The sequence below is a fragment of the Coenobita brevimanus genome, chromosome 108, assembly GCF_032717465.1.
Source record: "Coenobita brevimanus isolate Jiangsu-jjx chromosome 108, ASM3271746v2, whole genome shotgun sequence".
In the NCBI taxonomy this organism is placed as follows: domain Eukaryota; kingdom Metazoa; phylum Arthropoda; class Malacostraca; order Decapoda; family Coenobitidae; genus Coenobita; species Coenobita brevimanus.
Window position 1 is genome coordinate 8,942,498 of NC_137061.1, and position 17,211 is coordinate 8,959,708.

The 17,211-nt window shown below is 43.9% G+C and overlaps 1 protein-coding gene across 1 annotated transcript in view; it reads left to right on the forward strand.

The window, feature by feature from the left end:
- The window catches only part of LOC145416957 (regucalcin-like), a 35,211-nt gene extending 18,592 nt beyond the window's left edge, over window positions 1-16,619 (forward strand). The window contains exons 4-8 of the mRNA XM_080285805.1: window positions 13,553-13,768; window positions 13,984-14,090; window positions 14,389-14,503; window positions 15,667-15,782; window positions 16,200-16,619. Of these exons, the coding sequence (XP_080141931.1) occupies window positions 13,553-13,768; window positions 13,984-14,090; window positions 14,389-14,503; window positions 15,667-15,782; window positions 16,200-16,463 (818 nt within the window). The 3' untranslated portion in view covers window positions 16,464-16,619. The remainder of the gene's footprint in view (window positions 1-13,552; window positions 13,769-13,983; window positions 14,091-14,388; window positions 14,504-15,666; window positions 15,783-16,199) is intronic.
- The last annotated feature ends 592 nt before the right edge of the window (window positions 16,620-17,211 follow it).

The window sequence follows — 17,211 nt, forward strand, 5'->3', positions numbered from 1 at the left end:
ATCTGCACATTAACATACAGTCACCAGACTCATAATACGGGGTTACTGAGCCACCCAGCGGAAAGCGTGTCGTGAATTGTTACAAACCATGACGGTCAATTATAACACGTGGCAACGTCAACATAACGTTTCATGGTCTGACTATAAAATTCCATATTCTCCATGAAACAATGATTTAGTCCAGTCATCACCTTGTAATCCGTCCCTCCCATTGTACCTCCTGTCCTTTACCAAAGTCCACCGTCACCTGCTCAATCACCCCTCTCCTCTAGCCCCCAGTTCGACCACTATTGTCTCCTTCCTCACCCACCTCCCTCCTCCTGTCTCTCAAGTCCTGTGGCGCCACGTCCTGTATGTAGTGAACTTGCTTCGATTTCAGATGTCTACCAATGTTAGGTTCACGGTAGGGAGGATGGGCGTCACGATAATTCACTGTTCAGTGATAGTTGTGGGAAAGCTGTTAACTATGACTTACATGATGAATTGTTAACTGTTGCATGGTCATTACTCGAAACTAAACCACCCACGAAATCCGTGTCATTCATAATAACCATTATGTTGAGGGTGTATTGTGTGACATAGTTTTAGAAAACTTACCCTAATCATGACATGCTATTATTAGTATATTTCCTGGCGGAACACTGCTTATATAATATAATATCACCAATAACTGCGCACAGCGGCAGTGATCACCGCGTTCGGTTCGTCCCAGCGACCGAACGGAATCTGATGAAGTTCCACATCTATCAGTGTTACCAGGTAGGAAAGCGTTACACCAACTTGCTGGTGGACTGGTGTTTCTGTTTGATATGTCCGCAACTGTACATAAGTATGCAGAGAGAGGCACATATGCACACATACAGGTACATGTACGTATGTCATCATCATCATCATCATCATCAGCCATTACAAGTCCACTGCTGACCAAAGGCCTCCCCCAACCTTCTCCACGAATTCCTTGACTGAGCCAATCTTTGCCACGTTTTCCCTGCAAATTTCTCAGTCTCATCCCTCCACCTCCTGTCTGGCCTTTTTCTGCTACGTTTACAATCTCTTGGCGTCCAGTTAGTCAACCTCTTGCTCCATCGATTATCCCTTATTCTTGCTACATGGCCTGCCCACCTCCATTTCTGTTCTTTTATAACATCTATAATATCTTTGACTTTAGTCTGCTCTCTCACCCAAGTTGATCTTTTCCTGTCTCTTAAAGAAATTCCCAACATTGACCTTTCCATTGCTCTCTGAGAACGAATTAATTTGTTTTCCATTGATTTTGTCAGTTTCCAAGTCACACAACCGTACGTCATAGCTGGAATTATACATTCGTTATATACTTTTCGTTTCATACAAACTGGCAAGTTACTTTTCATAATGTCCCTATGTTTACCGAAGGCTTTCCATCCAATTGTAATGCGTCTTTTTATTTCGCTATCATTATCTTTCGTTACTTTTAGAATTGCAATATACACAAGACAACTTGGGTGTCGCCGTATGGAAAATATAAAAATCAGATTGATCACATCGCTATCAGTAGGAGGCATAGAAGTTCTCTGCTAGATGTTCATGTTAAACGGGGAGCGGATACTGGTAGTGACCATCAACACAGCATTGCAAAAATAAGGTTTAAACTTAAAAATCAGAAGAAGGAAAAATCTGGTGTTGATAGATACGATATTGTTAAGCTTAGAAGGGAAGGAGAAGAAAAGGAGGAATTCAGATTAGACTGCAGAAATAGGTTTTTGGTGTTGGAAACGTTGGAAGAGGGGGAGAGAAGTGTAGATGAGATGTGGGAGGATGTGAACAAAGTTTTGCATGAGACTGCTGAATGTACGATTGGAAGGAGACATAGATTCAGGAGAAAGAAATGGATATCAGAGGAAATGTGGGATATGATAATAAAGAGAGGTGAGGCTAAATTGAGGAGTGAGATGCAATGCGTTGATGAACGAGAGATTGAATTAGCAAGAGCTGCGTACTGGAGTTTGAATTCAGAAGAAGGTTAGCTAGGAGAGATAAAAGAAGATGTGTGGATGAAAAGGTTGCAGAGACTGAAATCTTAATAAACAAAAATGACGGACAGAGTCAAAGAATAGCATAGGAATCGATTAGAGAACTGAGTGGTAATGCAGGTAAACGCAAGGAAATACCAGTTAGAGACAGGGAAGGAAATTTATTGACCAAAGATGGAGATATTAAAAATAGATGGAAAGAGCATTTTGAGACAGTTCTTAATAGACCAATACCACCAGAAGAGGATATACCGTCTGCTCAGGAAGATTTAAATATAGAAACAGGAGAGTTGAGGCTTGCAGAAGTGGAGAAAGCAGTAAAACAGTTAAAGAATAATAAGGCACCAGGGGAGGAAGGTTTATTTCCGGAAATGTTTAAAGTGGAGGGGGATAGATTAATAATGATCTTGACTAAGCTATTCAATAAGATATGGGTGACGGGGTTACTCCCATCAGTTTGGAAGAATGGTGTAATTGTTAAAGTTCCGAAGAAGGGAGACCTGAGTGAATGTGGTAATTGGAGGGGAATCTCTTTGTCACCGATAGCTTTGAAAGTTTTCAGTAGAGTGTTGTTAAATAGGTTGGAGCCGGTGGTTGAGGGTATTCTGAGGGATGAACAGGCTGGTTTTAGAAAGGGACGTGGTTGCAATGATTAGATCTTTATAGTTAGGCATTTGATGCAGCAAGTTAAGGAAATGAGAGTACCGTTAAGTCTTTGTTTTGTTGATTTTGAAAAGGCTTTTGATAGTGTTTCGAGAGAGACTATGGGGAAGATCATGAGACATTATGGAATACCAGAGGAGGTTGTGAGGGTCATTATGAACATGCATGAGGACACATTTTGTAAAGTGATGGTTGATGGTTGTCTGAGTGATTCGTTTGAAGTCAAGTCCGGAGTAATTCAAGGTGGTGTTCTATCGCCTTTACTATTTATATTGGTCATTGATTACATTATGAAACGCGTTGGAACAGAAACCGGTGCAGGTATACTTTGGGGAGAGAACAGGAAACTTTTGGATTTAGATTATGCAGATGATATAGTTTTGATTTGTGATGGGCCAGAAGAGATGCAGAGAGTGTTGGACTGTTTGGTGAGTGAAGGTCGCAAGGTGAGTTTGGTTATTAATTGTGGAAAAACTGAAATAATCAATATGAATATGGAAAATGCGCAGGAATGTGTAATTGGAGGTATGGTTGTAAAGCAAGTTGATAGGTTTAAATATTTAGGTACTTATTTAGCCAAGGATGGTTCTTTGAACTTTGAATTCGAGGAAAGGTTAAAGAAGGCTAATCAGGCAATGGGAATGCTTAAAAATATTTGGAAAAATAACAATTTCTCTGTGCATACAAAAATCAAACTTTATAAGGTAATGGTTAGGAGTATCTTAATTTATGGACACGAGTCTTGGTACAGCACAGTGACTATGGAAAATAAATTCTTGGTGTTTGAAAATAAAGCACTTAGAAGAATATTAGGAGTTAAGTGGTGGGAAAGGATACCAAATAGTAGAATGAGAGAAATAACGGGAGTGCAGCCGATCGATGAATATGTTAGATTCTCACGATGAAAGTGGCTAGGACATGTGTATAGGAGACAAGGAATAGTAAGAGGTACACCAGGGTGGGTGGCACCTGGTAGGAGAGGTAGAGGAAGGCCAAAAGAGACGTGGGTGAGGACAATGAGACGGGAAGCTGGAGATGAGTGTTGGGGAGATCTTGAGGAGTTAGCACAAGATAGGATGTGGTGGTGTGAGTTCATCGAGGCCCTATGCATCCCCGAGGGTGCCACAGGAAATGATTGATTGATTGATTGACTTTTAGTATTTGTCCCAGGTAATTGTACTCCTCAACTTCTTCAAGAATTTCTCCACTTATTCTGATGACGCTCTGTGGTGTTTGAGGATTAAACATTACTTTAGTTTTACTCCGGTACATCTTTAGCCCTACTTTGAGACTTTCTCTGCTCAGGTCATTTAACGTTTCTTGCAATGCCTCTTCTCTATCTGAGATTAGGACAATGTCATCTGCAAATCTTAAATGGTTTAGGTTTTCTCCATCAGTGTTCACTCCTTTGTTTTCGCAGTTTAGCTTTCTGAAAATACTTTCTAGGCATGTTGTAAATAACTTTGGTGAAATTGTATCTCCTTGACGCACGCCCTTCTCAATCTTAATTTTTTCTGAGTCCTTATGTAATTTAACTGTAGCAGTTCCCTCTTTATATATGTTTTCGAGCAGTTTTACAATGTTCTCATTCACTCCTTGTTTTCGCAATGAATTTATAATTGCTATGTGCTTCACTGGGTCGAAAACCTTTTCGTAATCAACAAAACCTAAGCACAGTGGTTTATTATTATTCCGTAGTTTTCTCAATTAGCTGACTCACTGTGTGTAGATGATCAGTAGTCGAGTACCCGCTTTGGAATCCTGCCTGTTCACGAGGTTGGTTTTCCTCCAGATTTGTAGCTATTCTGTTTGTAAGGACTTTAGTGAAGAGTTTCTAAATGACTGATAGCAAGCTAAAGGGTCGATAGTTACCTTATTTGTAAAGTAAAATAACTATTGCATTACACCATGTTTTAGGAATTTTCTTCTGTTGTATACATTGGGTAAATAAGTGAGCAAGCCTATTTTGTACTTCTGCTCCTGCATCCAACAGTAAATCTGCTACTATTCCATCTTCTCCCGGAGCTTTCCCTCTTTTCATATTTTTAAGAGAAATATTTACTTCGTCTTGTGTTACCTCAAGTATTTCACTTGTGTCAACAGAAAAGTTAGCTATTGGTACTACTGTCTTTGATGCATACAGTTCTTTGTAAAATTCTTCAACTCTCTTCAGCATCATATCTCTGCATTTAATGGCTTCACCGTTTTTGTCTTTCAGTGATGTAATTTGTTGCTTTCCAAGTGCCATTTTACTTCGGACCTGTTTCAGACTTTTTCCTTTTTTGATGGTTTCTTTGATTTGATCCATGTTTCTCTTTCTTTTTTCTTCTCTTTGTCTTTCGTTGATAAGCTTATTTAATTCCGCTTGTTCTATTTCATCTTTCTTTGTTTTTACTTTCATTTCCTTTCTTTTTTTTCATAAGATCAAGTGTTTTTTCTGAATACTTCTTGGCTTTGGTTGTATTAGGTTTTCCTACTACCTCTGCTGATTCTTTTAGCACTTTTGTCAGTCTGTCATTCAGCTCATCAATGTCACATTCAGCATAACTGAGAGCCTGAAGTCTATTCCTTATTTCCAACTGAAAGGCTGCTTTGTTTTCATTGACTTTTATTGGGCATATCATTATATCTTTAATCATCTTCTTTCTTTCACTTTTGAAATTGAATCTTGCTGTGCAACCCACCATTCTGTGGTCACTTCCAATATTTACTTTGCTGGTAACTGTGACATTTGTGACTGTGTTATTCTTATTTGCTATAATGAAGTCGATTTCATTCTTTGTTTCTCCATCTGAGCTTCTCCAGGTCCACTTTCTCCCTGTTCTTTTGTGAAAGAATGTGTTCATTATTCTCATGTTAAACATTTCTTCAAAGTTTACCAGCATTTCTCCTCTTTCGTTTCTTTCTCCCACTCCAAATTTTCCCATACATGCTTCTCCATTTTTTGATTTTCCAACTTTTGCATTGAAGTCTCCCATGAGTATAGTATAGGTGGTCTTTTCCTCTTCCATAATCTGGGAGATGTCATCATAGAATGTTTCAATTTCTTCATCTGAGCTCTGAGAAGTTGGTGCATATACTTGTATTACTTTCAGGGTATATTTTTTGCACAGTCTGATTACAACCACTGCTGCTCTGTCAGATACACTGCTGAATTTAACAATGTTGTCTGCAAGATTTCTGTTAATTAGAAATCCTACACCACTAACTCTTTCATTTTCCCTTCCTCTGTAGTAAAATAGGTGGCCACTGTCATTGAGCTGAATTACTTTTTCTTCTTTTCTGTGGGTCTCACTCAAACCTACAATATCCCAACTAATGTTTTCCAATTCAGCCATTAAGTTATCAAGTTTGTAATCTTCAGCGAGGCTTCTTACATTGTATGCATAGATCTTCATGGATTCATGGATTTAAGAGCGTTTAATATCCCAGTCTCTAACTTGTCAACACAGTGCTTACTCTCTTTCGGTGACACACTGCCCGTAAGCACAGGAGGCAGTGCGGTTGGACCTTTAGTAGACAATGATCCAACAGGAACGCCCGTCAAATACTTTGCAAGAGAATTGATGTTTGGTTGGGAGGATTGTGGCAAATAATCTCACCTCCCTGCCACATAGTTTCTGGTTAGATGTAATTTTTTCTGCCACCTTATTCGTTATATTCGGTGGAGCCCTATACTGTATATCTATAGGGGGTCCCATGGTCCGCGCCGTCTAAGACGGTACCTTTTATATCTGCAAGGCCTTCCCCTATCCGCCACCCGGGGACGCGCCAGGTAGCAATGGGATCCTGCCCCTGGACATATACGTATATATCTGTGCATATATGTATATATTCACGCACAAGTAGCCATAGACATACTGCATGTACAGGATACGTAGGCATGTATAAAGATATGGGTATGTGTACAGGCGTGCATACATATACATATGCAACATGCACATATATATGATATATTCATATATACATCGACAGGAAGACATATATATGTATTTACACCCTAAGTAGATACATATACATAGTCACATACACAGGTAGATAGATAGACAAAAACGATATGATTATAAAATTACCTCTTGAGTCAAAATCCCAGCACTAGGACAATATATGCACATGCACCTGATGTGTGCATGTGTGGACAACACACACACACACACACACACACACACACACACACACACACACACACACACACACCGCTCGTTGGCGCAGTGGTAACGTTCTCGCTTGCCATCTGGTAGACGGTAGTTCGCGCCTCGCTCAGGTTGCGAAAAGTTTCACTGACGAAATGGGTGGTTACTGTCCCCCTTGAGCAAGGGGACGGGTGTGTGGGTGGGTGAAGGTCACAGCCTTGCCCTTAGATCGGACTATATGAGCTCTCAGCTCCCTTCCGGGAGGGTAAAAGCTGACGATCACGACCATCAAGTGATCCTGACCGACCCGGAGAATTACACACACACACACACACACACACACACACACTGAAATTATTAACTTAGTGTGGGTTAGTTTTGGTTTTCTCTTTCCTCCCTTATCTATTATAGAAAACGGAATTGTCTGTCCTCAGACGTCGCCTCTGTATGCTGTCTGGTGTCCTGAACTGTTACTCAAACAGAGGCTGAAGAAGCAACAGATTACTGTCATCATCTCAGGATTTATGACGGAATTCCAAAACCACAAACATCTATATGAAATACCTTCTCAGCTGTGCGATTTATAAATTTCATGCATGTTACGCTGAGTGTTTTTAGGCCGACTCCTCGTACTAAAGACACTAGCTACTGAGTGGGGTCCTCTTTCCAGACCGGAAGTAATGCACTAACAAGGGAACAGGACATAAAAACTAGGCAGTCCACCTTTAACACATCTATTACCTTAATTACAACACCTTAACAATATTACATAGGATGGTATTATAAACAGAGGATACAGATATACAAAGTTACGTTAGTGTAATATGGGATATTCACACACTCCTTAATTATGCTTTATAATAGGTTAAGAGTCCATAAGTGGATGGAATTCACTTGTATCAAAGTCCAAAAGGTCTTAGCGTGTCGGGGCAATAGAGATGTCTGGGCTTGATGAGCCAAGGAGGGATTATTACTATAAATTAACAAGGGGGGTAGAGCACTAGAGTTCACTGTTTGGGCTCGGCGCGGCAACTCTCGCCCGCGCGTACACTGACAAGGGGGAAGCCTACTCTAGATTGGACTTTGGGATAGCACTGGTCGGATGAACCCGGAACTTATAGTCTTTGCTAGGGGAAGGTATTTACGGACACTTTTTGGTGTAATCCCGCTGGTTCGCTCTGTCACTGGATCACTACAGGAAAGGGAAAGTCACTATTCTTGCCCGAGTTTCTGGGGCGATATCACTTTGTCACTGTAAGGTGTAGGTCCTCACTCTGGTCACGGTGCAGGGAGACCCACTTGCCTGGGGTCTCGACCTGTTGTAGACCCTCCTCTGGTCACGGTGCAGGGAGACCCTCTTGCCTGGGGTCTCGACCTGTTGTAGGTCTTCCTCTGGTCACGGTGCAGGGAGACCCTCTTGCCTGGGGTCTCGACCTGTTGTAGGCCCTCCTCTGGTCACTGTGAAGGGAGGCCTGTCTGTGTTGGCCTTAGGGACTGGGGCCAAACAGGTGTAGCAGACGGGGCTGACGTCGTAGGGTCTGCGGCAGGGGGAGGTCGGCGTCGACGGGTTGCCGGGCTCGCCTAGGGGTCCGAGGACTGCGGAGGTCTACTGGGGGATGCGCCGTCAGGTGTGGGCTGCGGCCTCGTCTCCCGCTGGTACCTGGGGAAGACAAGAATTTCCCGGGGGTAGGAGGTAGGTCCCGACTGGGACCAGGCCTCTGTTCAGGTGACACTTTAGGGGCAACTCCCCCGGGTGGTGTCCGGCTACTCCTGCAGGAGTTAGCTGGCTCTAGAGGACACACGGAGGCCGTGGTCTCTCTTGCACTTATGGAGGGTACCACAGAGGCGACTCTCTCTCTTGTCTTTACAGTTGCCGTGGCACCAGGTTGATCGGTCCTGGGACCCACTTGTGGCGGTGTGTGAGGGTCTCTTACCCTTAGAGTGGTTAGGGGCGTGAGCCCCGTACAATCCACTATTGGGCCTCCTGCCCTATTTGTTATAGAGGGCTCTCTTCCCTCGTCAAAGGACCTCCTGTCCTGATTGTGGCAGAGGGTATTACGCCCTCGTGGCTCACGGTGGCAGAGGATACAAGCCCCTCGTGGCTCACCTGGGTTGTTGCGGCAGAGGAAGGTACTTCCCCGTGGCTCGCGGTGGCAGTAGGTGTAAACACCCCGTGGCTCACCTAGGGACCTCCTGTCCCGTTGGGGTGAAGTTGTGGTCGTCACCACAAGACTACGAGGGACTGACGTATCAGTCCCACCCCACTGCTGTCGATGGTTAACCCGCCGTGTAATTTGTTGCGGGTCTAGGCTCACCTGGTGTTGAGGTAGTTGCGGGAAGAAGGGGCACAGGTCAGTGGTGGTTGGATGACCCTCTTGTCCCGGGTCACTAACCTGACCGTTATCTCCTCCTCGGGTGGTGGGGTGGTGGTGGCCCGGTGGTGGTGTGGGGGGTGGCGGGGCGGAAGGTCCGGTCGCGGGCATTTTAATGCAGTTATGACCATCCCTTGCTGGAGAACTGCCATCTGATGTAGGCTACGACAAAAAAAATATTGCAAAAGTGCTAGCATCCAGATAAGATATTTTTAGATTTAATAATACACCCTCTGTTGGGAAGCTAGAAATATCCTGGATCACTAAGATTAATTTTCTGTGATTCAAAGCTCTTGTCAAGGCTTCATAGAGACACTGTTTCAAGCTCTGCCAGAACTAGAGATTCATGCCAGTCCATATCCAGCACAGAGGACGATCGCACGGGTGGCTGGTGGTGTTTTGGACTTAACCCTTTCACTGTTGGCATTTCTATTGGGTGAACAAAATTTTCTGGTATTTCCTTAACCCCTTCAACTTGAAAACCAGAGGCAAATGACCCTGATAGTTGCGCCGCCATGTAACTTTTATCTTAATCAACCCGAGAACCCTATTTTCTCTTATATTTTTACTGTCTAAAAATTATATTATTGAAGTTGGAAGAGAGACTTCCAGCAAGGCGGGTTAGAGGTACCCTTCATTAACCATTTTTTTTTTAAATTGAGGCATTTGTTAAGAATAAAAAGATGTCTAGAAGTAAGAAAGTAAACCAGTAAAATGTGCCACTGGAATGAAATTATCCACTGTGTTTTAGAGGGAAAGGGTTGCTCGAGATATTTTTAAACTCTCTAATTCCCGGGATTTCTCAAAGCCAATCAGAATAATCTGGTATTAGACTGAACTGATGTCTAAGTCCAGTATCCTCTTCGCTTAAGGACGCTCGTTAACACCTCTTCCTTAGCAATTTATTTTTGGATATAACAGGCTATATACGTTTGCACGTTATCTATGCAGAGTATGGCGACACTGGAAGGATTTTTACCATACGGGGACAGTAAAGTGTAATTGGCAAAATAAATCGATTAGCAAAAGGTGTTAAGGAGCTCTCTTAGCAGACAGGAATACTGTCCTAAGTTCGTCTAGAGAAGGGGTTAATAAAGACCTCTTAACCCTCTGGCTGCAAAGACTTCTATAAGCTAAGCAAAATGGTCATAGCCTCAGTAATCATCTAAGCAGTTTGTCTTTACCAGGGACAGTGTTCATCTTCAATGTTCACTTGTATTTGGCAGTCTTCTAGGGTGTCTGGTGGTGTAGTGGTTAGAATGCCCTAGTTGTAGTGATAGCCCTGCCACACACACGGGTTCACTTCCCAGTGGGGTGAATGAACGGTTTTAGATGAGGGAGTATTTCCAGGAGCGGCTCAGTCCGTCTGTCTGTCACTAACAATTATCGGACGAAATGTGCTTCACTCTGTAGACTTTAGGGCTTTTAGCGAAGGCATACCATACAAAATAACACCATTCTATACCCGCTGTTGTAGACGGCCATCGTTCTTCACCTAGATCTATCAACAGTGGTGTTCCTCAGGTCTGTCCTATCACCAGCTCTCTTCCTTTTATTCATCAATGACCTTCTAAGCTGTACATCTAACCCTATCCACTCATACGCTGACGACTCCACCCGTCATCTTTCCATTCGGTTCCCGCAACGTCCATCTCAGCAGTTACTTCAACAAACAAGGGATGAGGCTATGGCACACCTAATGTCTGACTTGGCTCGTATCTCTGACTGAGGTAAAAATAATATGGTTGTTTTTAATGCATCTAAGACTCAGTTCTTACACCTATCATCCCGATAAAATCTTCCACAGGTATACCCACTAATGTTTAATAATATTCACCTTAATGCTGCATCATCCTTGAACATGCTTGGGGTTTCATTTACTCGGGACTTATCTTGGAAAGATCATATTACATCTCTTGTAAAATCTGCTTCTAAGAGATTAGGTGTGCTAAGCCGACTCCGCTCTTTCTTTACCCCTGCACAATTGTTGACTCTATACAGGGGTTTTATCCGCCCCTGTGTGGAGTACAACTCTCATGTGTGAGGAGGCTCCCCATATACAGCTCTTCTCAATAGGGTGGAGTCAAAGGCTTTTCGTCTCATTATCTCTCCTCCTCTTACTAACTCCCTTCAACCTCTGTCTCTTCGTCGCACTGTTGCATCTTTATTTCTTTTCTATCGCTACTTCAATGGTCACTGCTCTTCTGAACTGTCTGCATGCATTCCTCCACCTCTACAATGGGCGTGTAGCACCCGTCTAGCAGCAAATTCTTATCCCTTTTCTGTCCAACTCTCTAATGCAATAGTTAACCGTTACTCTCAGTCCTTCATTTATGCAACAGGTCAACTCTGGAACTGTCTCCCTCTGTCTGTGTTTCCTGCTTCCTATGATCTCCAGTCTTTCAAACGCAGTGTGTCCAGGCATCTCGAAATGATCGGATCTTGAATTTGGCTCTCTCTCTCTTGTATTTTGCTTTTCTGTTGGAAGGAACAATAATTGCGGGCTCGTGGCCTTTGGTTCCTTCTTCTTTGCATAAAAAAAAAAATCAACCTTGTCTCACCATACCACACAAAATATCATCCACACCACACCACACCATGCAACACACCATACAACTTTCTCCCACCATTCCACACAAAATATCATCCACACCACAGCACACGCCACACTGCACTACACCACACTACACCACACCACACCACACTAAGTAACACACCATACAACCTTGTCTCACAATACTACACAAAATTATCATCCACATCACACCACACCACATCACACACCACACCACATCACACACCACACCACACCACACACACACCACACCACACTAAGCAACACACCATACATCCAACTCCCACCATACCATACAAATTCATCACCCACACCACGCACACCGCAGTAAGCAACACCATACAACCTTGTCTCACCATACCACACAAAGCACCTTCCACACACCACAGAGACTCACCTTCCACACACCACACCACACCACACTAAGCAACGTCATACCACCTCCTCCCACCACACCACACAAAGTCACCATCCGCACCACACCAAGGACATTCACGGAGAGCCCTGAAATTCCTGTAATGCATGTCGCAGGTGTTACAGGTGGGCTCAGGTGCAGGTGTCAAAGGAATCTCGGGATGGCGTTACTTGATTTGTTAAACCGAGTAGCACAGGTGAGGCGACGTGTATTTCCCAGATTTATACACTGCATTCCAACAACTACATCCTACAACCAGCTATACAATAAGGCATATACATTACACTCCCATAGAATTACTTTGATACCTGTTAATCAAGTAATACCACCAAGGGATGTCGGCAGGTAATCCAAGTGAATAGTATCCTAACCGAGGGCTCCTTCATCTCGAAAGTGTAATTTGGAACTAGCTGGTCCAGTCTCGTATTTCAATCCTTCGTTCCATAAAGCTAGAGGGAAAGAGAGCCACTTAAATCCATCTTTGCCTCTTAAAAAATGATAACTGAGACTGACAATATAAACTGTTATGTTGGTAGGATCAGTTTCTTAATCAGTCTGGTGAGAAGGTGTGTGAGAGACGGGATGACCCAGATGAACACCGTGGGAAAGTGGGCAGAGTGGGGAGGGACGCACACCACTTACCTTATCAACACCTCTAAGTGCCTCACCTACCCGACACACACACGCCCTTTTTTTTTTTTTTTTTTTTTTTTTGCCGCTGTTACCAAGTCATGCTTACTATATGCGTGATAAATCTCTTCATATTTCCCTTGTAACCCAATCTGAAGGCCACTGAGATAACTCCATGCCCGTGAAAGTGTTTGCTGCCTTGAAGGGTATTATAACAAGTGCCAGTTATCTCTTGTTATTTCTCTGTTCTTCCCATGCAATGTGAACACAGGAAAACGCTTGGATAATTGGTGTAGATAGTGTTCTGTCTCTGTTCTTCCCACGTAATATGAACACAAGAAAACGCTTGGATAAATGGTGTTGGTAGTGCCGCCTTGTTTTGTATTAAGGGTAGTAAGATATTTGGGGTGGTGAAGAGGGACGCCTTCGTGTGGTGGTACTGATAAACCCGGCCGACTCCACCGACCGGTAATACAAGCGTCCCTAATCTTCGTCCCTATCCCTCTGAAAGGAGGATAGTGGACGGCAGGAGGCGGGAAACTTCAGTCTGCAGTCCACTGGGTTCACAATGAGATGAGCCTTGGGTTACGACCACTATTACTACGAAGATACAGGTAGACGGACGCAAACAAATACAGATACAGACACTTACATGCAGGTAAAGGTACAGACAGATACATGCAGGTACTGACAGAGACATACAGACAAATACAGATACAGACACAAGTAGATATTAATGTCTTATGTGTCTCGAGATGACGGAGGGCATGCGATGGGCGTCAACTTCGTGGTGCCGGTGGAGGGTGATCCAGACCTACTGGTGGTTGGCCTGGGCAAGACGCTGAGCCTGGTGCGTTGGCCACTGGACCACCGCCACTCCCAGACCCTCACCGTCACCCCCACTACTCTGTACACCGCTGACAGGCGATTTAACGACGCCAAGTGTGATTTTCAAGGCAGACTCTGGGCAGGTTAGAAGTGTGAGGCTCTGTTCCTAAAGTTTTCTGGGCTTGTGTTGTATAAGAGTGCTTGTTTTTCTTATCGTAGGTAATAATAATAATAATAATAATAATAATAATAATAATAATAACAATAATAATAAGAATGATAATAATAATAATAATAATAATAATAATAATAATAATAATAATAATAATAATAATCTGACGTCTACTCCCTGCCCCAGGCACTATGGCACCCATGGGAGGTGAGAAGAGGGAGATTCTGGAGTACAACACGTCAACACTCCTCAGCTTCGACCACCACCTCAACCCCACCACCTGGCTTAAGACGGTTTGTGGCAGGGGGTTTGTGGCGTTTTTTTTTTTTTTTTTTTGGAAGGGGGTGTGTTGTGGGTATGTGTTATGGACTTAAATTGAGAGAGACACTTGAATACAACACGCCAATACTCCTTAGATTCAACCAAAAACGTCAGCCCTATTGCCTGACTTAAAACGGCTTGTGGAGGAGTGTGTGTGTGTGTGTGTGTGTGTATGTGTGTGTGTGTGTGTGTGTGTGTGTGTGTGTGTGTGTGTGTGTGTGTAAAATAATAAAAAGATGAAGCATAAAGCCTAGCCTGGTCATTTTACAGGTGACCCTTTCCAACGGCCTAGCATGGAGTCCTGACAAGAAGTCCTTTTACTTCATCGACACCCCCGCAAAGGACATCTATCGCTTCGACTACGATGACACAGCTGGGGCCATCAGTGAGTGGGTTCATTTTCACTGTTATGTCATTAGTTTTGTGCCTTGATACTGCCTATTGTACTCTGTGCGTGGCGACCAAATGACTCTCTGAACGTGACTCAAATGACGCTCTGAACATAGCTACCAAATGATGCTGGGGACATGGCTACCAAATGATGCTGGGGACATGGCTACCAAATGATGCTGGGGACATGGCTACCAAATGATGCTGGGGACATGGCTGCCAAATGACGCTGGGGACATGGCTACCAAATGACGCTGGGGACATGGCTACCAAATGACGCTGGGGACATGGCTACCAAATGACGCTGGGGACATGGCTACCAAATGATGCTGGGGGCATGGCTACCAAATGACGCTGGGGACATGGCTACCAAATGATGCTGGGGACATGGCTACCCAAATGACGCTGGGGACATGGCCACCAAATGACTCTTGAACATGGCTACCAAATGATGCTCGGGACGTGGTTACCAAAGGACGATCGGGACATGGCTATCAAATGATTTGGGACATGCCTATAAAACTCCCAGTGGAGAAAATTTGTCTTATTGTTCTTGTCATCCCTGGATCATGTGGACGTGAACCCAGTGGACTGCAGGCTTAATTGGCCATCTCTTGCAGTCCACCACCCTCCTTTAGGGAAGAGGAAGGCAGGGTTATAGTAGTGCCACCACAGGAAGGCGTCCATGCACAGCACCAAAACTTGCCTCAAAACCAATATTGTGCTTGTCTATACTCTCCTAATTCTAACTCGTCCTAACATTATCATCCCTCCATCTTGAATGTGAGGTAAAGTATGACATTAATACAGGAATATGTTACTACTTACGAAGGAGTGATGTGAAAAGGATGTACAGTCATAGTATTATATTCTTTTGCCACCGAGCTACGTCAAATAAGCTGCAAAAGGACGACAGTCTGAACCAAGTGAAGGTGAAAGAGGTATAGTTGTGGGTGGTGATTCAGTGACGGTTCAGCCAGTCAGAAAACCCACAACCGGGCACAATAAAAACTTACCCTTAACATCCCATGCTCATGTGGAGGTAAAAACTGCTATTAGATTCAGGTATAATATATCTGTGCTTGTTTGTGTGCGTGTGCCTGCGCCTGTGTCTGCTCCTGTGCCTGTGCCTTTGCCTGATATTGGTGTGTGGTGCAGGTAACCAGCGTGTGCTGTTGAACTACGAGGCAGCGGGCCTGACTGACCAGATGCCTGACGGCATGACCATTGACGTGGACGGCAACCTGTGGGTGGCCTGCGTCGGTGGTGGACAGGTTAGTGACCAAGTGGCCAGTGGCCAACTGTAAGTGTTAAGTGGCCAGTGGCCAACTGGAAATGTTAAGTGGCCAGTGGCCAACTGGAAGTGTTAAGTGGCCAGTGGCCAACTGGAAGTGTTAAGTGGCCAGTGGCCAACTGGAAGTGTTAAGTGGCCAGTGGCCAACTGGAAGTGTTAAGTGGCCAATATGGCACTTAGTACTATCAAGGCTGATTCCCTGCTCTGCCCTAACCTTTACAAAATATATTATCGACATATTCACATAAATTCTACTCCTACATTTACAAGGAGCATCACTGCCTACAAAAGCCCATGCTATCATTAGTAACAATGCGGTACATGTGTGGTGAGATTAACTGGACCATTTTTTCCTTCATTCAACCACCCTGAGTGCTTTATGTGTTGGTTCTTGCAGGTGATCTGCGTGGATCCCCAGGCAGGTCGTGTGATACGCAAGGTGGCGCTACCGTCACCTAACATCACGTCAGTGTGCTGGGGCGGCGCCGACTACGCCACACTGTACGTCACGTCAGGCACATTCAAGCTGTCTGCTGAACAGATGGCCACCTGGCCCTCCGCTGGCGGCACCTTTGCCATCACCGGCCTCGGCACCAGAGGATTACCCCCATACAACTACAAGGTTGACCTCAACAAGCTCAAGGACAAGATGAAAAAGTAATCCTCAGCCTCCACCTACACTTTCACCTGCATCAGTTTCACTTCCTGGTACATCACTGGCGCCAAAGAAGTAGCTGATTACGTGAATGACCTAATGTCAGGAGCAACTACAATGAGCAGGACCAGGGACAATTTTTCCATCCTAAATCAAAGAAAGTTTCAGACCAAAAAGACTGTAAGATGAGAAGTTTTCAGTAATACATGACTCCGCTAATAGGTAAGCCTTATATAAATCTTTCATATACTGCATGGCAGAGTTGAAGGGCAAATGTAAATGTAATGGTGGACATACACTTATAAGAAAGTTCTGTACAAGAATCTAGATAAGTACTAATAACTAATAATGTCAAAAATATTCACTTCAACACAAAAGGCACAAACAATGAATTGTTCTCTCTATCTGCACTATTTTGTATTGTTGGTTGTTTGATATGAGCCAAGACGGAGGAAGAAGCCTTGCAAGCTGTAGCAACGTCAGCAACTGCAGGCAGGGAGTGTAGACTGGCAATTAATAAAGGAAAGAGCAACATCCTGACCCATCATGAGAAAGAAAAACTACTCCAACATATTGTATATGTGATAGAATGTAACAAATGCCGTAAGATATCTGGGAGTGACGACAAAAAACAGTACTATCTTATCTATCTATCTATCTATTGCCAGACGCCTCAATCCCGTTTGGGATGGCCACAAACAAATCGCCTCCAAGTCGCCCTGTCCCCCGCCATTTCACTGCCCTGCTCCCAACT